The sequence below is a fragment of the Bathycoccus prasinos genome, assembly GCF_002220235.1.
Source record: "Bathycoccus prasinos genomic : Chromosome_6".
In the NCBI taxonomy this organism is placed as follows: domain Eukaryota; kingdom Viridiplantae; phylum Chlorophyta; class Mamiellophyceae; order Mamiellales; family Bathycoccaceae; genus Bathycoccus; species Bathycoccus prasinos.
This window is the reverse complement of record NC_024003.1, coordinates 168,131-189,580: the sequence shown is the minus strand read 5'-3', so window position 1 is coordinate 189,580 and position 21,450 is coordinate 168,131. Positions and strand designations below refer to the sequence as shown.

General features: G+C 46.6%; 10 protein-coding genes across 10 annotated transcripts; 4 read left to right on the top strand and 6 right to left on the bottom strand.

The window, feature by feature from the left end:
* Positions 1 to 34: 34 nt before the first annotated feature.
* Positions 35 to 1,261, top strand: Bathy06g01070 (unknown protein; the record flags this gene model as incomplete). Its single annotated transcript, XM_007512470.1, has 1 exon — positions 35 to 1,261. One exon carries the CDS (start codon positions 35 to 37, stop codon positions 1,259 to 1,261), a length of 1,227 nt encoding a protein of 408 aa, XP_007512532.1.
* Positions 1,262 to 1,330: 69 nt separating this feature from the next.
* Positions 1,331 to 2,773, bottom strand: Bathy06g01060 (predicted protein; the record flags this gene model as incomplete). Its single annotated transcript, XM_007512753.1, has 1 exon — positions 1,331 to 2,773. One exon carries the CDS (start codon positions 2,771 to 2,773, stop codon positions 1,331 to 1,333), a length of 1,443 nt encoding a protein of 480 aa, XP_007512815.1.
* A 197-nt stretch (positions 2,774 to 2,970) lies between these two features.
* Bathy06g01050 (predicted protein) lies at positions 2,971 to 3,930 on the bottom strand (the record flags this gene model as incomplete). Its single annotated transcript, XM_007512303.1, has 1 exon — positions 2,971 to 3,930. One exon carries the CDS (start codon positions 3,928 to 3,930, stop codon positions 2,971 to 2,973), a length of 960 nt encoding a protein of 319 aa, XP_007512365.1.
* Positions 3,931 to 4,294: 364 nt separating this feature from the next.
* Positions 4,295 to 6,958, top strand: Bathy06g01040 (predicted protein; the record flags this gene model as incomplete). The annotated part of the gene is made up of 1 exon (XM_007512516.1): positions 4,295 to 6,958. One exon carries the CDS (start codon positions 4,295 to 4,297, stop codon positions 6,956 to 6,958), a length of 2,664 nt encoding a protein of 887 aa, XP_007512578.1.
* Positions 6,959 to 7,041: 83 nt separating this feature from the next.
* On the bottom strand, positions 7,042 to 8,466 carry Bathy06g01030 (hypothetical protein BRAFLDRAFT_203071; the record flags this gene model as incomplete). Its single annotated transcript, XM_007512526.1, has 1 exon — positions 7,042 to 8,466. The coding sequence occupies one exon, from the start codon at positions 8,464 to 8,466 to the stop codon at positions 7,042 to 7,044; it is 1,425 nt and encodes a 474-aa protein (XP_007512588.1).
* A 257-nt stretch (positions 8,467 to 8,723) lies between these two features.
* Positions 8,724 to 10,577, top strand: Bathy06g01020 (predicted protein; the record flags this gene model as incomplete). The annotated part of the gene is made up of 1 exon (XM_007512602.1): positions 8,724 to 10,577. The coding sequence occupies one exon, from the start codon at positions 8,724 to 8,726 to the stop codon at positions 10,575 to 10,577; it is 1,854 nt and encodes a 617-aa protein (XP_007512664.1).
* An 88-nt stretch (positions 10,578 to 10,665) lies between these two features.
* On the bottom strand, positions 10,666 to 13,857 carry Bathy06g01010 (predicted protein; the record flags this gene model as incomplete). The annotated part of the gene is made up of 1 exon (XM_007512655.1): positions 10,666 to 13,857. The coding sequence occupies one exon, from the start codon at positions 13,855 to 13,857 to the stop codon at positions 10,666 to 10,668; it is 3,192 nt and encodes a 1,063-aa protein (XP_007512717.1).
* A 583-nt stretch (positions 13,858 to 14,440) lies between these two features.
* On the top strand, positions 14,441 to 16,192 carry Bathy06g01000 (predicted protein; the record flags this gene model as incomplete). Its single annotated transcript, XM_007512709.1, has 1 exon — positions 14,441 to 16,192. The coding sequence occupies one exon, from the start codon at positions 14,441 to 14,443 to the stop codon at positions 16,190 to 16,192; it is 1,752 nt and encodes a 583-aa protein (XP_007512771.1).
* Positions 16,193 to 16,309: 117 nt separating this feature from the next.
* Bathy06g00990 (predicted protein) lies at positions 16,310 to 17,668 on the bottom strand (the record flags this gene model as incomplete). The annotated part of the gene is made up of 1 exon (XM_007512774.1): positions 16,310 to 17,668. The coding sequence occupies one exon, from the start codon at positions 17,666 to 17,668 to the stop codon at positions 16,310 to 16,312; it is 1,359 nt and encodes a 452-aa protein (XP_007512836.1).
* Positions 17,669 to 18,022: 354 nt separating this feature from the next.
* Positions 18,023 to 21,337, bottom strand: Bathy06g00980 (predicted protein; the record flags this gene model as incomplete). Its single annotated transcript, XM_007512427.1, has 1 exon — positions 18,023 to 21,337. The coding sequence occupies one exon, from the start codon at positions 21,335 to 21,337 to the stop codon at positions 18,023 to 18,025; it is 3,315 nt and encodes a 1,104-aa protein (XP_007512489.1).
* Between the last annotated feature and the right edge of the window lie 113 nt (positions 21,338 to 21,450).

Genomic DNA, 21,450 nt, shown 5'->3' with positions numbered 1-21,450 from the left:
CATATACCACTCACTACTCGAGAGAGAGAGAGAGATGACGACGATGAGAAGAACGTTTAATACTACTAACGTCTTCTCATTAGTCGCGTGGTTCTTCGTCTTCTTCTTTTCGCTCTTTCTTTCTGTGGACGACAAAAGCAGCGGCGCTTTTGTGTCCGCGTTTTCGAGCAAACCAGTCGCGAAACCGACCGATGTGTTCTTCGCATCATCTTCTGTCGCGTCCAAAAAGAAAGCAGACGCGGCTTCGAATTCGAATTCGTCGTCGGGAAAGAAGAAGAGCAACAACGACGTCGTCGTCGTCGAAATGGGCACCAAAGAGGATTACGAGAGAGAACACCAATCATCTTTTTCGTCCGTGTCTTCTTCTTCTGCGTCGTCGAGCAGAGAAAGAACGAGCGAGAGTGCGCCATCGGGGAAAAATCATCCGCGTCGCGTCGGTCCGAAATTAGAAGATGGTGAAGACGAAAAGGACGAGACAAACGCGGTGGAGTTGACGCGCGCGTCTCTCCTGAAAACACCGACAGAGTTTAAACGAGAAATGAAACGGGAAAAGAGCGAAAAAGAAAGACGAAAAGAAGAAGCCGCGTTGGCGTGGTTCGAGAACACGCACCCGAGTTCGCAATATAAAATGGACGAGTTCGAGAGAAGACAAAAGGAGAAAGAGGAGTTCGACGCGAAGATGCGCGAGGAAAGAGAGAAGGAAGAGAAACGGTTGACGAAGAAAATAGAGTGGTTCGACGATCCGGTGAAAGAGGACGACGACGATTTATGGATCGCAGATCGCAGGTGGCAATACGACAAGAACGATCCTTTGATGGATTTCGAGGATTACGAACACGACCAGACCGAAGAGGAGAAGAAAATCGACTACGGCGAGCTTTTATTGAAACGCATTAAAAAGAAGGTGACTTCGATGAAAACAGTGGAAGATTTAATCACGTACCAGAAGGATTTAATGTCCAGTTACGGGATTTTGAACGCCGAGAAGGCGGTAGAAAAGCAAAAGGAAGCGGAAAATGATCAAGCGGCTGAGTTGGCGAAAAAGGAAATCGAGGAGAATCCGGCAAAGGCGACGAAATCGGCGGCGTTTGCGCTCGACGCGGAGTTGTTTGAGAAGGCGCTGCAACGCAAAACGGAGAGAGAAGCAGAAGCGAGAGTGCAAAAGAAAACGAAGAACCGAAACTTGGACTACAACCGCAAGCTTTTCGAGAAGGCGATGGCGGCGAAGAAAGCAAGAGAGGAGCAACAAAAACGACGATAGTAGATGACAACATTTGTAAACTTATATGAATCTTTAAAATGCACGCGCGAATAAATAATAATAGTAAAATTACAACTCTAACCGCTTGGAAATATCTCCATTCTTCCCTTCATACTCCTCTACAATTTTCATGGCGTAACTCGGAATGTGCTCCTTTGCTCGCTCCTTGCCGTAAATTCTATTCACGTATAAATAGTTTCGAATGGTGTGATAATCTAAACTGTACATGCCAAATTCTTTTCCTTTCGGCCCGACTTTGTTCAACACCCACGCGATCAAATTTCCCACGAATCGAGGGGCACCTTTTTCAGGGCCTCTGCCTAAATAAGCCTCGTCGTCGGAGATGACGGTTTGTAAAACGAACGGTTTGCGGTCGCCTCTCGTGGTGGACGGCGTTATTTGCAAATCGTTTTTTATTAAATCAACCATTTTTTGTCCTCTTTCGTTTCGGACGGTGACGTATTGCGGGTGCAAATTCATCGGGATAGATTCGTCATAATCGACGCCCATGTACCCGACGACGAGATCGGCGAGACCGTTGACGTAATCGAAGCACGATTTACAACTTTCGGCGATGACGCCTGACGATAACTCCTTCGCCGGTAACGAAAAATACGGAATCTTCTCGTAACTTCCGTCTCTCATCTTCAGGTGCACCTTGTAATCCGGCATGAATTCGTAGTGTAAAACCTCGTCCGGTTTATCCGTCGCGTTGTTTACAAACTTATAAAACCCATCAGTCCTTCCGTTATCCGCACAATTCGTTCCTAACACGTATAAATTATCCAATCCTAAATATTGCTCGACTTCTCTCAAAGCGACGACTGAACACCCGACCCCGATGTACAGAACGTTTTTAATCTCCGGATTGGTTTCAATTTCCGCGAAAACTTTCAAGTTTGGCGATAACGACGGTTTCACTCCTCTGCACGCTAAAATATCTTCCTCGGTAAAGCACAACTTCGGTTCTGGGTTCCTCGCGTCCGCTTCTCCGGAACCAACCGCGACGACGCAATCGACCGTCTTCGTCCTCAACATCTCCAACGCGACCGACGTCACGATCCCAGTCCACTGCGCTTTCTCCATAGGCTGTTTCTTCTTCGCGTAAAAAATCGATTGCGAGCTGTTATTCGTGTTATCTTTCGTGTCCGAATTCAATAAAACCCCCAACCGTAACTCGTCCGTTTCCGTATTCCTCCTCTTTCCGTGCACTTTTTCTTCCAACTTTTCTATTCTGGACATCCCAGGTCCGAGAAACGCGCACGCGTCTTTCACGTACGATATGAGAGAAGTATCGCACAACCCGCAGTTCGAGCAGTGCTCTTTCGCCGGGTACGACTGTCCTGGTTTGATCGGTTGGCCTTTGCGTTCGCTGATTGTCGACGACGATGATGAAGTCGAAGTCGCGTTCGTTCGTGTTCTCGTTCGTGTTGTTTTACTCGAGAACGACGACAGCGAAAAAGACCACGAGTTTGGTGAAGTAACGGATGATGATGATGATGATAGGTGCATGATTATATCGTCGTATTTATTCAGCGATGTGTGTGTTGTGTTTGTGTACGACACATAAATGAAGGAAACTACTCTTCTTATATTTAATTAAAACTTCACGTCCATAGCGCATAAAATAAGCGCCACGAACAAACACACACACACTCTCTTTCTCTCTCTCTCATCTTCCTAAATCTTTTTCTTCTCCTCTCTCTCTACTACGTTGGTAACAACGAGGCGCTTCTCCGTCTCGCGTGCCCTACACTACCGCCGGTCGGTAAAACCATTCCTACGAACCGAAGCGCTAACAAAAACGTTGGTTTTACGACAGTCGCGTAAGCGACTTTACAGACGACCCGGAAACCTTCCGCGCCCATCGGGAAGAAACTCAACTGATAATACAACAAGGCCAACGCCTGCGCTATGGAGGCCATCACGGTGAGAAAGTAAGAGTGCTTAATTAACGCGGCCCATAAGGTGAATAAGATAGTTCCGACGAACCCGCACGAGACGTATAATCGTTCCGGATCTAACATGTGTTTGATTTGTTCGTTCGCGCCTCGCAACGCGCCGACGGCGCAAATGTTTGAAACAGAAAACAAAGAGAAGCACAGAGCGAATTTGGCTGGGAACAACGCAATCGTGGCTATACCGACCGTGAACGCGAGCGTTAAACTCAACCCGCTGACGAACGTAAACGCCATGCTCCACGCGATGCGTTCTCGATCGAGACTTTGTAACGCCGACATCGTATCCTTCGCCGCGTTGGTCGTGAACTCCGCGGCGTTCGACGCCGCGTTCGCGCTCATATCGTACGCCGAATTGGCGTAAAATTTAACATTCGTCGTCGTCGACGCGACCACGTCGTTCACGCCGGATTCTCTTAACGTTTCCGAAATCGATTGGGACGCTTCGTTGAACGAGCTCGTCGCTTTCGCCGCGAACGACTTCCAGTCCGACATGAAATCCCCTCCTGTCGATGATGAATGCTCTGACGACGATTGATTTTGATGGTCGTTTGGACTGCTGCTCTCTGGTGTCGCGGTAAGAGTAGCAGTAGTCTCTTCGCTTATATTCGTATTCGTACTCTTTGTCTTTTCGTTGTTGTTGTTGTTGTTGTTGTTCGTCGATATCGTGTTCAGTTCTCCCCCCAAAACGCCTCCTCCGCTCGAAGACATTAATATATATATGTGTACACACTTTAACAAATCTCTTATTATAAGTCTTCTTCTTCGTCGTCGTCTTCTTCTTTAAAATCGAACGAAGAAGGGTGCGCGAAAGGCTCTTTTGGAATGGGGAAATGTGTTGCCGGTTCCTCTCTTGAAACATTCCTCAGAAGATTTTGTCTGTCCTTTAGTGTCGTCGTTTACGTCGTCTCTCTCGTATTCTCTCTCGTATTCTCTCTCAGCGAAACGTGTGTTTCGGCGCGGAGTATCAACCAACGCTACTCATACCAGTCGTCGTCGTCGCTTTCGAAAGATTTAAAGAGAAAACAACAACGAACAACAACAACAACAACAACAACAACAACAACAACAACAGATGTCCGCCTCCAATCCGGAGCAATTCTTAGTAAAAGAGAAACAACAGAAAGAGAAGGAGAAGCGAGTGCAAGACTTGCTGAAATCGTATTACCACGAACAGCAACAACAGCAACAGCAAGAGGAGGAGGAACAAGAACAAGAACAGAAACAATCTTTCTCGAAGAAGACGAGGGAGATTAAGGAACAAAACGAGCAAACGAACGATGGAATGAAAAGTTGGACTAAAGAGGAGGAAAAGGCCCACGCGGGAGCGACATCGACTACGTCTCAACTACATAGCGATGAGAACAAGAAGAAGAAGAACAACAACAGTAGCATTCAAAACAAAAATCTCATAGAAATGCTAAAAACGAAAACGATCGGAGAGTTACAGAACGAATACGTGAACGTTTCCCGAGAGATCAAACGTCTCGAATCGCACGGGACGCACTCGGTGTACGAAAACTATTCAAAGTTTATCAACGCGGCGGACTTTATCGAAAACGCGCGACCGGAAATTGAGCAGTTGACGAAGAAGGAGAGCGTGAAGGTGGAGAAGGCGACGAAGGAAGCGGCGGAGGCAGCGAGGAAATTGAACGAAACGTTAGACGCGAAACGTTTTGAAAGCAAAAGAGCGAGGGAGGTGCAAAACGTATTGTTTAATATCCAAGAAGCTTTGAAGGCGCCAGCGACGATTCGAAACGTTTTATTTGGGTCTGTTTCTTCTTCTTCGGAAAGCGCTCGCGTGGAGAAGGCGGTGAGAATCATAGCGAAGACGAAACCGATGCTCGAGAAGTTTTCTTCTTCTCCTTCTTCGGGCGTTAGCGGTGAACAACAACACAAGAGCGGGAAACTTTTCTTGGAAGCGAAGAATGAAACGATGAAAATCTCGGATGCGATTGCAAGTTTGTTGAAGAAACGAGTTCGTTCGAGCTATCATGCGACGGCTTCGCAAACGGTTGGCGTCGGCGAGGGAGGTAAAGATGATTCCAACGCGCTCGAAAATCTCGTGAACAAGCTTTCCTCGCACTCGTGCGCGGAGTGCTTAAAGTTGTTAGGCGTGCCTCGAGACGAAGTTCACGAAGAATTCTTATACGCAGAGAAGGATAAATTGGAGAAAATTTTAACGGATTTAGAATCCGACATCAGGAAGAGTAGTAGCATTCGTAGCGATTCAGGTGGAGCCGCCGAAACGTCCACGACGGTGGACTCGTTATTCAAACCAAAGCTCGGGAAAGTAAACGAGCTATTTTTGAACGAGTTCCAAAAGTGCGCGGCATCGTATTTGGAAGTTTTCCCCGAGGATAGTCGTCAGCCTTTAGTTGACTTTGCTAAAGTTGTTTTCCGCAGATATTTTGAGCTTTTGAAAGTTATTTTTATCGACGGGGAAAGCGCGACCAAAGAGGAGGGGAATATGGGAAATTTGTCCTCGGTGCGACACATGTGCGCGGCGTTGGGTAACATGGCTGCCGATTTGGCATCTGCGCATAAGCTACTCCCAGAGTGTGCTCTCGGCGATCGAGTGACAGAAATTGTAGAAAAAAGTATTCGAAAACGCATCGAAGACGCGCATTTACGACGAGAGTCCATCTTATCGGAGAAAATTTCGCAAATCGAACAGTTGTTGTCGTCCTCGGGGAGCAATACAGCTGCGGCGTCGCCAACCATCGTCGCCGATGCCGTCGAGGATTTCTTGAGCACGCACGAAACTACAGCTAACATCATTATCGCGGATATTAAGGCGTTTTCGGAAGAGCGTCCTCTTTTGTTACAAAGTTGGAGAGACGAGTTTGGTAGATTTTCACGCGCCTTGTTCGCGACGAGTCACCACGCTCTGTGCGCGCGACTGGTTGGATTTGGTAGTTGTCGTGCCAATTCTTCTTGCATTCCGTATTTATCCCTGTCGCAAGGATTACCAAATAGTCCATACTTGCAACGCAACAACAAGACTAACGGAGGTTCCTCGACGGCGGCCTCTTCGCTCATCGCATCTGTCTTGCTCTTCAAAATTGGCGACGAAAGCTACACACTTGAAAACGGACTCGCAAAAATTTTTCCTTCTCATGTGGTGAGCGAAAAAGGGAAGAGGAGTGCGGCATACGACGAAAGATTACTTCGCACAATTGCAATGGCTTGTTTTCGAGATTGTTTTCGAGAGTTTTTGATGCTTTCGACGTCAAAGTTAGATGCGTTGTTGATCCAGTACGAAAACGCTTCTATAACGGACTTATTCGTGGACGCGTTGGAAAAAATCAAGCACGACGTGAAAAACATTGAAGCGTCGCCAACGCTCGTGCAGATGTTGAACTCCTCGACGTCAGAACCGTTAACTAACGATGTGGGTGTTGTGCTAGATGAAAACGCGTTCGATATCTTCGAGTGCAAAAATAAGTTTTCAACCGCGCGAATCGTTCGGAGGTGCGTGGAAAGCTCGCTCTCCAACTTTCAAGACTATATCTTTACGAATGTTCCTACCTTTACTAAGGAAACATTGAAGCATTTCGAAGAGCAATGCGATGCTATTGAGCAAGAGTTGAATAGAGAGTTCCACGAAAATACGGAGACGCACGAGACGTGTTTTGCTTCGCTGAAGACTCTGGCTCGCAAACGCGACGTCGACGGAGCGGCGCACGCCTCGTCTGTAGAAGCTTCGAAGTTACTGAAAGATATTCAAAAGATCTAATAAAGAGTTCTTCTATACTCTACATAATGTAATATCACTAAATACTTCTAACGATGCTATTGCTTTTTCCTAATTCCTAAAGATCAAGTGCACACGTCGAGCACGTTTGCCACGTGCAAGATTTTCCAAGCGTTTGTTTCCATCGACCAATCGTGGAATATGTTTCCGCTGTGCACCTTTGACTTTCTACCTCCGTATTGATCTAAGTTCTCCCCCATCGCGTTTCTCTCCTTCCACACGCTAAAACCATACACGGATACTCTCCTACATTTAGAGAGGAAATAGAATAAACCGTGTGCCCCCGTGGTGAGTTGCAACCAATTGTCGTAATTTTTACCTAAACCTAAACGTCTGCTTTCGTACCTCATTTTATTCATCTTGGCGACGTACCCTGGTATTTCTCTATCGCTCAACGCTTTTGTCTTTATTCTGCGCTTTTCGCATGCCGACTTTATCACGTTTTGTTTCGCTGGGAACCACATGACGTGATCTTTCGCATGGGCACCCATCTTCGCCGATCCTATGCAACAAAGTCTTTTGCTCGCTTCGTGTCCGTTTACCCAAACATCCGTTCGATTTCCCACGTGTTGTTCAAATCCACCAATTGGTGCCATGTTGAATCGAACGATGACGTCGTGATTGTTGATATACTTGCCAAACTTCTTCCTCAAAACAGAACCGCCGTTACCGACTAACGCGCACGATTCGTATTGATATTTTTTACTACTACCACCACCACCACTTGTCGTTGTCGTCATAAACCCAGACGTTTTGGCGATACCTTTCGCGGCTTCCACCGCATTTATATTCACGCAATCCTCTCCTCGTTTCGTAGTCTCCACGCATTTTTTTAGCATTTTCTCTCCTTCATTTTTAAACACGATTCTAGGCTTTGCGCCTTCGCCAAAGTTTTCGTGCTTGACGAAACCCATCTTTTCGTCGCACCCGGTTGGCATGGTCAACCCGTTTCTATTTGCAAACGCGCGCGCTCTGGATATTAATAACTGCCGTCTTCTTCTTCTTCTTCTGTCGTGATTATGAAAGGTATCAGGTTCGTCTTCGTTCTCGTCGTCGACGTCTTCTAAAACGTTTTTACTCGTCTCCTCCTCCTCCTCCTCCTCCTCGTTGGAGAAAGAGGCGTCGAAAAACACCGCCAAATCGTCCGGCAAAAACGCCTTTGGCGCGTTCCCGCACGCCTTCCCTCTTCTCACACTCGCGTCACCAATACCGTTGGTGGATGAAATAGTAGTAGTAAATCCCCCCGCGTCATCGTCTTCCTTGTCCCTTTCTTCTTCTCTTCTTCTCAACGCGATTTGCGCATCGTCAGATTCGTCGTCAAAGAGATTGAACGAAAGACACAAAAAGAGGAGGAGGAAAAGGAGGAGGAAAGCGCAGGACGACGACGACAACAGCGAAGAACATCTTTTCTTACTCGTTTTCGTCGTTTTCGTCGTCGTGTTTGCGTTCGTAGTGCTTCTGCTGTGAAATGCTCGAAGCAGCAGCGACATATCTCACAACGTCATTTTCGCGAGCAACAGAGAATCCATTTCTCCCCTGAAAAAGAATGAAGAAAACACCCTCACAAGAGAGCAAAAAAAGGCAAGAATTCTGAAGAAAATTTTCCATCTAAAAAGTCTCGTCGAAAAGAGCAAAAAAACACAAAAGAAAATTCAAACGAGTGGAGAAAGTCAACACACGTAAACACACAAAACAACATCTGCAACAACAACAACAAGAACAACAACAAGAACTTTAATAATTAAAGATGATGGAAGAATCCTTGCACACGATCCGAAAACGAATCATCAAGTCCTACGTGACTCGATTACTTTTAGCCGGACAAATGAAGGTGAGCAACAACAACAAAGCATCAGAGATTTTTCGACCGGAATTGAGCACGAAGACGTTGGTGGAGGAGATTCACAAGACGAACTCGGACGCGATGAGGATGGCGACGAAGATGGAGGAATATCCGTTCACGATGAAAGAGTGCGAGCGAGCTTTGGATGATTTGATCGCGAAAGAAGAGGGAGAGGAAGAGGAGGAAGAGGACGATGGAGGAAAGAAAAAGAAGGCGAAGAAGGACGAATCGTCCAGGACGCCTGTGAGAGCAACCTTGAAAGAGAGAAAAGCCGCCTGGCTCGAGAAGAAGAAAAAGCTCATCAAATGGTCCAAACGGTACGAGAAGAAGAATGGTGAAGAAGAAGTGGCCGTTTTCAGCTACGGGTACACGACTGTGGAGAAGAAAATGAAGGAAGCGGCGGCGGCGGCAGGGTCGTCTCTTGAGGCGGCGACGGATCCGGTATACGTATCGCAAAAAAGGAAGAGCAAATTGGAGAGAGAATTGACTTTGAAGCACGTGCTGACGGGGAGAAACAGTTATTGGGGACGCCACGAGGATTCCGATGATGAGTTGGATACTTTTGCGGCGGCGACGACGACAACACCGAAGAAAGCGCCGGGACCGCCGAGAGCGGTGCCAAAGAACAGCCCAATTCCAAAGCCTTCGCCGACGAAGACGTCACCGACCACAATGAGAACAGCAAGGAATGAAAAGCCAACGTCAGTTCCTCCAGATCGAGTCAAAGCGTTCGCGCGCGTGCTCGATCCAACCGTCCCCGTCAATCAAGTACAAAATATTCCGAGACAACCCATTTTGGAGAAGAGAAAACGAGTACCGGCGACCGCGAATAAGGTGGACGATCCGCTGAGATGTAGCACTTGCGGTAAGGTGTTTCCTACTGCGCATGGATGTAGTTTGCACGCGGCGAGGTATTGCAACGCAGCAACGCCGTCGGTGGCGGATGCTAAAAAAGAGGTTCCCAAGAAAAGCGCTAAAACGATCAGGATGGAGGAACTTATAGAAAAGAAGGCAGCGGATGAAGCTGTAGACGGCGTGACGGAAAAAATGACGAGTTCTTTGATAAAAAAGCATAAAGATGCTAAGAATGGACAGGTGAGCGCTCGAGATGATGTGAAGAAAAAGAAGAAGAACCAACGTAAAAGCAAAATCGACCCGGATGATGGAGACCACTTTGCGCAAGTCAAATGGATCGGTGAGAAGATCCCCCAACAAAGTAAATTGACTTCCAATCGCATGTATTATGAAGGATTCATCAAGTCTGACGTTGAATACAGAGTTGGTGGGTGCGCGTACTTGCTTCCTGGCAATCCTGAAGAGCCAATGTATATCGCCCAAATCGAATCTTGTTTCGAAGATAATACCGGGAAATGGTGTGAATGCAGATGGTTTTGGCGCGCGCACGAACTGACGGGCGCCGGTGAAAAATCTCTTCCGCCAGTATCAAAGAATGGGAACGATAAATTTGATCCCGAACGCGAAATCATGCTCACGCAGACCGTAGACAAGCAACCAATGACGTGTTTAGAAAACAGTTGCCAGGTGTACGGATCGAGAAAAGAAGCAGACGCGAGCAAGAAAACGGAAGAAGGCGGTTCAAACTTTGAGCAATTATATTGCAATTGGGCGTATACGGTCATTTCTGCGACGAAGCAAGGAAAGGTAAAAGGAGTCTTTACAAAAGTGTCAAAACGTAAGGGGTGCAAAGGATTCGAGTTCCCAAACGCGGTTTTTAGCGAGAAGAAAAAGAAGAAGTAAACCGTTTCGTAGTCGTAGAGAAAGAGAGTGCAGAGCGTATTTTTGGATCTAAATCCAAATTTTGTAACCCCCCGTAGTAGTAATTCACCTAATTGACATAGAACGAGTGCAGTTTCTCTTCGAACATTGAAAGACTTTCCGCGCAACTCTTGCGTTTCTTGGCCGATACTACCGCGGTACCACCACCATTTTTAACATTCAACGGAACTTCAGGATGAAATCCTCCACTCAAAGTGCTCGCCACTCTCGCGCACGACCCCGCCGCAGTTCGCGCTTTAGAAAAGAGAGAAAATTTACCCTTACTTTTGCCGTCGTTTTCCTCCTCGTTACCTCCCTCTTCAGTTGCTTTTCTCTTCAAGGATGTGGGAACTACGTCTTTTTTCGACATTTTGTGTGCAAGTTGAAAGATATCGTCGAATTCATGGTTCAAGACCGCTGTCGCAGCTCCCGCAACCACCGGATTGAAATGGTCCACCAATAAAAATAACTCCCAAGCCGTCGCCACGCCTCCATTCGCTTTCTCTGGATTAACCGAATCACTATTGAAGCGATTTATTGTAGACGACGACTTCTTGTTCTTCTTGGACTTGTACTTGATACGATCGCTCAATCCACCACGTGCAGCTGTAGGAGCAAACTTTCTTTCCTTTGTAAAATCCAAGATGTCTCTCGTCTTTGGCGCTCTTCTCAGGCATTCTGCCATCGTGAGTAAGAGTCCAAACGCTTCACCGCTTTCAACCGTCTCCACCGAGACGTTTGTTATTTTCTTTATAAAAGCCATCGCCGTAGATGTATTCATTGCCCCAAACGCTTGCGAAGCGACCCTCTGCGTCGACGCAGAGATGTTCTCTCCCAACGTTTGCGAGTTGAGAAACGCCGCGACGGCATCTACTCGTAAAGAACCCTTTGCCTTTGCTTCGAATTCATCGTATGAGTGATCAAATCTAGTTTGAAATTCCTCATTATCATTATCTGGAGGTTGCGGCAAACCCAGACTCTTTACGAATTCCATGCAATCGTTTGTTGCTTTGTACTTGTCGCAACACAAAATTTCAGAAAAAACTTTGTTTCGCGTGGAGGATAAATCCACATCCGCCAACGCGCTCTCGATACCGCCTCCTGCGAAAGAATCTACCAAGCATAGCACAACTCGACACTTATCAGCAATTGTGAACCGTTTCGACGAGAGCGCTTTCGTAAAAAGCGAAGATAAGTCTGCCATATAATCGACATCAATTAAGCGAGAAATATTCGGAAGATTTTCCAAGGTCGGCGCGAGGAGCGCAAACGTGCCTCTCTTGCGATTTTGATGCATGTGTCTACGCTGGTTCGCCACAACAGCCTCGTCGTAATCCGAATCTGGATCTGAGTCGTCCGATGAGTCACTGTTATTTGCAGTACCAACGCTGTCGTCAATATCGTCGGTGGCTCTTTTCAACACCCGCACGTACACTTCGAACACTGCTTCAATCATCTTGCTCTGGATTTTAATCTTCTCCTTCCAGGACTTTGTCTTCCCACCTTCGGCTTCGTCTAAATCTTTCTTAATCGATTTCTCTAATCTTCTCTTGAACGATTTATCGTCCGAATCGGAGTCATCCTCGTCGTTGTTGGCATTAGGATCGCCAGTGAATGGTTTCATTCTATTTTGCTCGTGCAACGCTTTCGCCATTTTCGCTCTTTGCTTTCGACTCAATTCACGTTCACCTGCTCTTTCTTTCCTCTCTTGTTTTCTTGTCATTTTCTGAAACCGTTCTTCTTCCGGTTTCAAAGCTGACACGGCTGCGTTGAGATTGATGCTTTTGAACCAGGCGATGGATTGCGGCCATATTGATTTCATATTCTTCTTTACGAGTTCAGCCATGAGTTGCAATATTTCAAGCGTGTGATCTCCGTTTTCATCTCCTCTACAAATTTCCGAAAACGCCTTTGAGGCTTCTTCAGCAATCGTCACGTCGCTTGACGTAAACGAGGAGGAGATAATTGCTCGCAATATCTCGCCTCTGTAGTTTGAATTTGGTTTTTTTGACAAGAATTGAATCAAGCACTTCCCACTCACCGAAGGCGAAGGACCGGAAACAATCGAATTGGCACCTTTTTTCGCATTCTTCGTTAATAAACGAAGGAAAGATTTGTACGTCTTGCACAAGAGGTCTTCTTCTTTTCTTTGCTTCTTGACCTTATCAGATAGGCCTTCTAATTCATTTTTATCTGCGTTTATCTCGCGCAGTCTGTAATCCGGAAGAATATCAAGCAAAAGTAGCGTCATACTAGCGCACGCGTCTTGCGCCACTTCCTTCGAATGTGGATCGTCGCACAACGTTTTAATGAGCTTCGCGGCATCTTTCATTCTCGTTTCTGGCTGTTCGATTGCTTTTTGACAGAGTTCAGCCATGAATTGACGACAAGCTAATCTTCGTCCGGATGGATCCGCCAAGTATTTTTTCGCCGAGAACGTAAAATCCACGTTCTCATTTTCCATCTGGTCGTCACTTGATTCGTCGTCGTCATCGTCATCATCGCTATCATCTTTTGAATCCTCGCCTTGTGCGCCCTTCTCTTTCGCTCCTTTCTTTTTATCGTCCTCTTCCCACCAATTTACTTTCTTCTTCTTCTTTGTAGAGGCGTCCTCGTCTGAAACGTCTTTCTGTTTCTGTTTCGTCTCCTTCTTCGCTTTTTCTAATCCTAAATCCTCGTCATCGAGCGATTTCTTTCTACTGTTGCTATTGCTACTCTTACCACTATTGTCGTCGATATTCTGGAACGCTTCAAACTCGTCCGTTCTTCCTCTTTTACCATTCGCACTCACTTCGGTTTCTTTTAAAACGGGCTTCTTCACGAGAGTTCCATCTAACCGTTTTACTGGAAGGAGCAAACGCACGTCGCCTTCTTCATCGTCGTCGTCGTCGTCGTCGTCTTCATCACCTTTATTTTCTTCTCTCATCTTCTTTTTCTTCAACATTTCTCTTTGTTTCTTCTCCCACGCTTCCTTTTTCTTCGCTTTTTCCTGTTCGAAGAACATGCGCTCTACGTTATCGTCGTCGTCGTCGTCTTCATCGTTCTTCGCGTCTCCGTGACTTTTATTCTTCTCATTCTTACCTTTTTTCTCTTCTTCAAGTTCTTTCGAATTTGCCAGCAATCGTTTGGTGAACAGCGCGTTTTTAGTCACAAACTCGACGTCTTCCTCGTCAATCGATAGGCTCTCTTCTGTATCGGAGGATTGAGTACTTTTTGTCGTGTCTCCATCGCCTCCTTTTTTCTTCGCGTTGTTGTTGTTCATGCTTCTTTTGTTGCTCTTCTTCGCGTTCTTCCGCTTAGCCTGAAAGAAATGAAAGTCGTAAACGTCCTCCAGGTCAGCGCTTTGGTCTCATCATCCGATGATATTAAAATACGAGACGGCGTTACGAAAAACGATGATGATGATGATGCGTTCTGGCGGCCGAAAGATGAGAGATTTCCAGAACGCAACGCAACTTGACGACGAAAGAGTCGTCAAAGAGAAAAGAAAAGAAAAGAAATAGGAATCGCGCGATACCTTATTCGGTGAGGAAGGAGTTTTAGCAGCAGCAGCACCCGGTGACTGCTTCTTCTTTGATGCGGTCCCTTTTTTCCCCATTTTCTCTTTTGTCTTGTTGTTGTGCGAAACAACTGTGAAGAAATACGAGTGAAAATGCAGAAGAAGAAAAAGCGGGCAGAAGAAGGAATTTTTTGGTTTTTTGGTTTTTTTTTTGATTTTGCATTTTGTCGTACTTTTTCTCTCTCTTTCTTTCTCTCTCTCTCTCTTTTGTCTCTCTCATCATCATCAGTCTTTTCTCGGGAGAAAAAAACACGCCGACGCGCATCATCTCACTCACACGTCGCGCATGCGCAGAGGAAAACTCGTCGCAGAACTGTGTTTTGGTGGTGGTAATAAATCTTTCGTCGTTTCCGTCGTCGTCTCTCGATTCTTTCTTCTCGAGAGGAGGAGTTCTCTGAAAAAAACGAGAGACAGTTACGTTCATTTGAGACGGCCGCACCCGGCTTTGAAAAACGCGTTCAGAACGCTGACCAGTGCTGCTGCTGCTGCTACAACTGATACCACAACTGCTACCGTTTGCGGTTTCGATTGTTCTCGTTCATTGGGGGATATAGGGAGACGTGAAACGAGAAGGAAAACGCACAGCGCCTCGATGGCTTGGACGAAGGATATGAACGAGAACGAAGAAAAAATAGAGGTGCCAGAAGGTTTAAAGCTGAACGCTGTTCGGATGGTCAAAACGGCGTACGAAACGTGCGCGAAAGCGAACAACTACGAAACTAAAGAAAAAGGACAAGAGGAGATGCCAAACGTTATATCCGAAGCAACCGCACAGCAATTCGTTCGAGAACGAATCGAAAGCGACGGCGAGAGCGACAACCGAAGACGAAGAGAGTATTTGAAAGCAATAGCCGAGGACGTGAAACTCGCGTCAAAACTCATAGCTTTAGACTTTGTCGTGTGCAAAAGAGCACTGGTGGAAGGAGCAATGACGCTCAGTGAAGTAGCCGAAATGGCGAAGAAGGCGAACGAAGATCATTTTTGGCGGAAAACAGTCATAAGAAGTGTTCACGAGAAATTGAGAGATGGGGCAGAAGCGAACGAGGAAGATTTACAACAATACAGCAAGGCGGCAGCGGCAACCGGGAAGAGTAAGTGGGTGAAAAATGCGCTCACGTGGTCTTTCGAATTCTTTGAACATTATTTCGGAAAGATGGAAAGCAATGTCGAACACGATGGTGACGAGGATGGGAGGCAATACGCAAAGAGTCGAAGAAAATTGATAACAAGTCTCGGTGAAGATGTAGGAAAATTAGCGCCAACTCGAATAGCTTTTCGTCGGGGTAAACGCAAAAGAGACGGAAGTAGCGAGGGAAATAACGAAGAAACAGCTCGCGTCGTGGAGGCGCGCAACGCATCGATAGATCGCAATAGGCGGTACGGTAGAGTAAATAGAAGTAAAAGTAGTAATAGCAGCGGTGACGGAAACGATGATAAAAACGGAGAGACGTTTCGGCTTTTAGATGTGGGTTCGTGTTGGGACTTTTATCGCGAGTACGAGCGCAAAAGTACGCACTTTGGCAGCTGCAAAGTCGTCGCGTTCGATTTGGCACCGGAAGATGGAGCAGAGAATGTCTTAGAGGGTGATTTTCTGAACGCACAGTTTTTTGACCGCATCGAGGACGAGAACGGGGCTGAGACGCTGCTCAAAACATCTTCCTCCTCCTCTTCGAAACGACTTGAAGGGCTTAAATTGTCCTCATTCAACATCGTGGTGCTTTCGCTAGTCCTCACGTACGTTCCGACGCCCGAAAATCGATTTCAGATGATTATTAACGCTCGAAAATGCTTGAAAGGAGATGGAGATGGACTCTTGATGATTATCGAACCGCACGGCTTCGATAAATCGAAAGAAAATTTAGTTGCAAAAACCTGGCAGCAAACCATTGAAAACGTCGGATTTAAAGCGCTGGTGAACTCCAAAACGCGAGATGGTTTACATATATTGATTTTTGAAACGTCTTCATTGCCCACTTTATCCGCTGTACGCGGGGGAAAACTGGTGATGGCGCTTGACGAAGAGTATAAGAACAAGTGATAAAAATTCTTTAAAAAATTGGGGTGTATGTTGTTCCACATTTACAAATTCTAATCTCGCACACGTAAACGGTTCCTAGGTACCATGGTACAGTATATGTTGATGTATACTGCTAATTTATTTACCGCCATCTCTATTCCACTGGATGAGGTCTTCAAACGCTTTTCTTTGCTCTTCGAAGCTTCTAACAGTTGCCGCGTTTCTCTCCGGTTCTAAAAATCCCGCCGCTTGCCAAAGTTGCGCAAACTTTTTCTCTGCTCGCTCTAAATGATCTTTCGTAGCGCTCTGGTTTTTTATTATCTCTTTAACCGCTCGATAAAAGGGCAGGGATACGAAATAATGATCCGCAGATTCCTTGTCCTTGTTTTTAGATAGCTCTTGAACTTTATTCTTTAAAGCTCTGACGTTTGCATCATCGAAACACAACTCTGGCGAGGCTTTGGATATTTTCTCGCACATTTTTGTGATCGCTTTCAGTTCATCTTCGCGTATGTAATCGAATTCCCAATCCTCGCTTGGCGCTAAAAATAAACGAGTCCCTTGGAGGAGTCTCGAACGAAGCGATAATTCGGGCGGCTGGTCCCATCGAAATAAAGAATACAGCGTCAACGGATGGACGTTTACTCTATCTCCAATCCCGAGAAGCTGGTCGTCATCCAAAGCAAAGTACGCCGGTCCTTGCACCGTATCCACTCGAACGCCTCTTCTTCCGTGGCCGTATTTTAAGTGATGTTCCTCTTGCTCCGAAAGTTTTACCGTGCCTCCTGCTGTTTGTTCGCCTTTCTTCTGTTTCTTCTTTTCTTTCTTCGCCGGTCTCTTTTGGAACTTCACCGCCAAAGCGTCGTCGTCGTCGTCGCTGCTGTTGTCGTCGCGCGTCTTTGCTTTCTTCGAGGCACGTTCTTCTCGTTCCCGTTCAACGACTTCCTTCTTCAGTTGTCGCTTTTTCTCCTCTGCCGAAGTGTCCACCGAAGTATCGATAGAGGGGACCCTGTTCGTAATCGTCTGAGCCGGCACTCGCGCCGCGTACGCGTCTCTTCTCGGATCGTTCGGTGCAAACGTGCGCTCCTTTTTCTTTGCAATTTTAGGTATGCGCGCTGAAGTCGTGTGCGCCGAGTCGTGTGGCGTTAGCGCGTTTGTCGTCGTCGTCGTGGTAGGAATAGGCGCCGTTGGTGTTTGCACGTCAACAATCTTATTCTTTTGGTGCTCGTTGTGAAGACGAGGGACTGCATTCGGTGTCGTCGTCGTCGTCGTCGTCGTTCCGGTACTCGCGTTCCCTGCCGCGCGTCTCATCATGACCAGCGTCTTCACATCGTCCACCTCGCCATCATCATCGGGGTTGGTATTTTGATGATGATTAGGTAGCTGTGATTGTCGTCGTTGTTGTTCTTGTGATTGTTTGCGTTCGCGAGCCAATTCCGCATTCAAATGTTTGTTCTTCAATTTTTCAGAAAGATTTTCCTCTCGTAAACTCTCCATCTTCTTCTCTAAAGTCGACACTCGCATCATGACCGTTTTCAACACGTGCGCCGTCTCCAAAATCTTATCCGAGAGCAATCGCGTCTCTTGCAAGAGACTGCCTTCGCTCGTCGATCCCATGATATTGATTTTAACTCGAATTCGTGTCCTAAGATTCCTTCTCTTTTCTGACGAAAGAAAGCAAAGAAAGGTGTTTGAAATGACCTGATTTTGGTGGTTTTTTAAGTGCTCAAATTTGCTTCACAAAGAAAGAGAGTAAATAGTATACTTCGTATATAATAAAGATGATGAAATAACAACATTAATATAAAAGCTAAAGCGTAGTGTGTGTGTGTGTGTGTATATATGTAGTATTTAGCGCACCATGGCGGTGTTGAGAGGCGCAGAGTTACCCGAACTCATCTTTTTGCTCGCCGGTAAATCCGGAACGGCAAAGGCGGCGTTCGTCGCATCCACCCCGCCTCTGACGACTGCATCCACGAGTTTGCACGTAGAAAACAGCTTCTTGGCGCCGAAAACAGAAGCGTTCGATCTTCGCAACGCTCGTCTCAAACTTCTCTCCGTATTTTCTTTGCTCGTACCAAATCCAAAAGCGCATTTCACATCGTCTCGCGAACCGATGGAGTCGTTCGAAGCGTCGGCGTCTTCAACAGTTAATCTCATATCCAGACTGACATCTAAGATGCGTCCTCTTCGGACGTCGCTAAACGTCAACGAGATCTTCCCGTCTTCTTCCAACACTATGTTTGAAATGCTTGTAAACGCGTCTCTGCACTTTTCGCACTCTTTTACAATCGCCTCGGCGGCTCTCAGTCTCGGGCATACGTTTTGTAAAACGCCGGAGCATCCGGCACCAGGAATGATAATCTTGGATGAGCTTTGATCCCCGATGTTCCACGCAAACGGTGCACCAGCTACGGCAGCGGCAAATTTCTTCACATTCTCAATGCCTAACGGCGAATCGCTGTTGATGTTGTTATCGCTGGACGATTGAACCAGAGTGCACCTCCCGGCGCCGGTTCGCGCATCTAAAGTGACCAAAAACAACTCGCCAACTCTCAAAGTCAATTCCGCCGATTCGGCGCCATCGACGCGTTCCAAGGAAAACGGAGCTAAAGATGCGATGATAGAATAGTCATCCGCCAAACTTTCAGCTTTCTTTGCTTTCTGAGAAAGACGAACACGGCTCGCGAGTCTCATTTTTCCTGGAGTCTGTGCGTTATTGGCAGCTATGGAAAATCTACTATTACCATTTCCAAGAGCCTTCATTGAAGATGCCGTAATCATTCTAGTGAGATTCATCGTCAATTCCTGATTGTTTTCTAAAGTTGGATCGTTCTGTACGGCAATTCGCATCTCCTCGACGCGCTCTTTCAACGACTCGACTTCGTTCGGGAGCGCAACTTGCTTCGCCTGTTTCTCGGCAACAGTCGTTTCGAGCTTGATGTCTAAGTTATTCGCGGCCTGTAAAGCTGCTCGAGAATCTAAAACTGCATTCATAACGTCCGTGCGAGTAGCATCCGGTTTCTTCGCATTTTCGATAGCGAGCATTTGCTCGGAACGCTTTTTACGCAAAAGTTCGAGTTTACGTTCGGCGATGTGCCTCAACTCGACGAGACGTTCGCGCGACTGACGCACGGATTCCTTGGAGTTTTGGGCAATTTTTTCGTGCGCACGCAAGGCTTCATTGACCGTTGTTTCCGCGTTGAGCTTTCGACGATCAAAGCGTTCGTTCGCTCCCATTTTGCATTTTTTCTTCAGCGCTTGACCAGCTCTTGAAACTTCTCGCTTGTGCTGGGGATCGTCCGAAGAAGCTAAACGAAGGAACATCGGTTGCGCAATTTCGACTTCCGAGCGTAATTTCTCAACCTCTGCGGATAACGAGTGCATTTTTTCACCAAGATCCTCGTGAAACGATTCCAACGCTTCAATCAAAGGATTCACGAGACAGACAATCTTCAACCCGTCTTCACACGTTTCTGGAGGCGGAAGCGTCGCTAACTGACCAAACGCGATTGAACTTCGTCGCATGTTCTCCGCCGGAACGAACGAAACTTGACACGCGTGATACAAATCGGAGAGTTCCAACGGTTTCGCGTCTTTCGCTAATAACGCATCCGGAATCGGCGGTAATTCGACGGGTAATCCTTTCAACGCACCTTTTCTCGCCGGCGTTCCAAAGTTTCGCGCCTTGTCATTATCGAACGTTGGCGTGTAGTGACCGTGGAGCTCGGATCTATCCAGTAACATCAAAGCAGATGAGCGTCTATTTCTGTTGTATCTCGCACCCGGCGTGTTGTACATTTGACTTTGACGACGAAAGATATCGTCTTTCGTAACCGTGACCGAATGCATATTCGTGTCATTTCCATCAACTTGATAATTCATTCGCATCGTTTGCAAAGCCTCCTGACCGTGCTGTTGCTTACGAAGCGCTTCTGCCATACGAAGAGTAGATTCACCCGGAGTGAAACCATCGTGTTCGCTCTTTGCGTTTGAACTCGGAGCGTCGAATGGCGTTTGAAGTTGCGTAGTATTCGCATTGGCCACGTTACCCCCAAGGGTCATCGAAGGTGTTTCTTGAGCAGAAGATGATAACGTGTTAGTCGAATTCAACGGCTGCGTTCCGGTCAATCTTCGAGTCGCGTTGGCGCCTGCTCCATACAAAAATTCGTATGTCTCTGTTCCCATCTCCTTGTTCGCTTTTGCTCTCAAGTCAATCTCGTCGAAGTCTTCATCGTCGTATCCCATAGTCACATTCATTGTTCCAGTATTTATCGTCGTAGTGTTGTTGGTGGTGGTATTATTCAATCTCGTCGTTGTGTTCATCCTCGTCGCCGTCGTCGTCGCCGTTGCCGGCGTGATTGTAGCATGTTCTCGAGAACTTCCATCTTTATCGACGAGATCCGGATCAAGAGAGCTATCAAATCCAAACGTAAAACTCGGCGTAATCGGTTGCTGCTTGTTATTGTTGTTGTTGTTTTGCATCATCGAATCATCGACAGAGTTCGTGACGTTCAATTTTTCGGTTCCTCCCGAGGTATACTGCGATGCTATCGATTGGTTGTTGTTCACCGTGACGTTCAAAACACTTCCGAGAGTAATTTCATCTTCTTGTTGCACTACTTGCTCTGCGGAGACATTCGCATCCACGCTCCGATTTTCAGTGGCGCTAATATTCTCTTTATCGTGTTCTTCATCTTCGTCCAATAATCTCGACATTGATGGCACCGCCTCCGTAATCAAGGCTGTCGTCGCGCCTTCATCACCTCTTCCTCCCGCACCAACATTCTTATCCCTTCCTTCTTCTTCGTCATCGTCGTCCTCTTTTTCGTCTTCTTCGACCAAATTGGCCATGCTCGGAATAACCGACGTCGTCAAACCTTCGGTGGGTTGATAGCTAAATCCAGTCGTTGTCTGATTCCTCGTGACGTCGTCATCCACGTCTCCATCCTCTTCTTCCTCTTGCAACGGTTCTAAACCACTCAACTGGAAATCAACGTCATCGTTCACGATTGATGAATCGTTCAATAAGCTTTGGTTGAGCATAGTCTCATCTAATGCTGCTCCTCCTTTTCCTCCTCCCGCTGTTCCAAACGAATCGCGCGTCTTTGTGTTCGAGTTGTTGCTCTCCTGTACGGGTTTTATAAATGTGATAAAGAGTTTCATGATGGTTGGTCAGTCGATGTGTCTGTGATATTCTGCGTCGTCGTCGTCAAATATATCGCGAAAACGAAAACAATGGTTGGTGGATAAACGAGAGAGAGAGAGAGAGAGAGAAG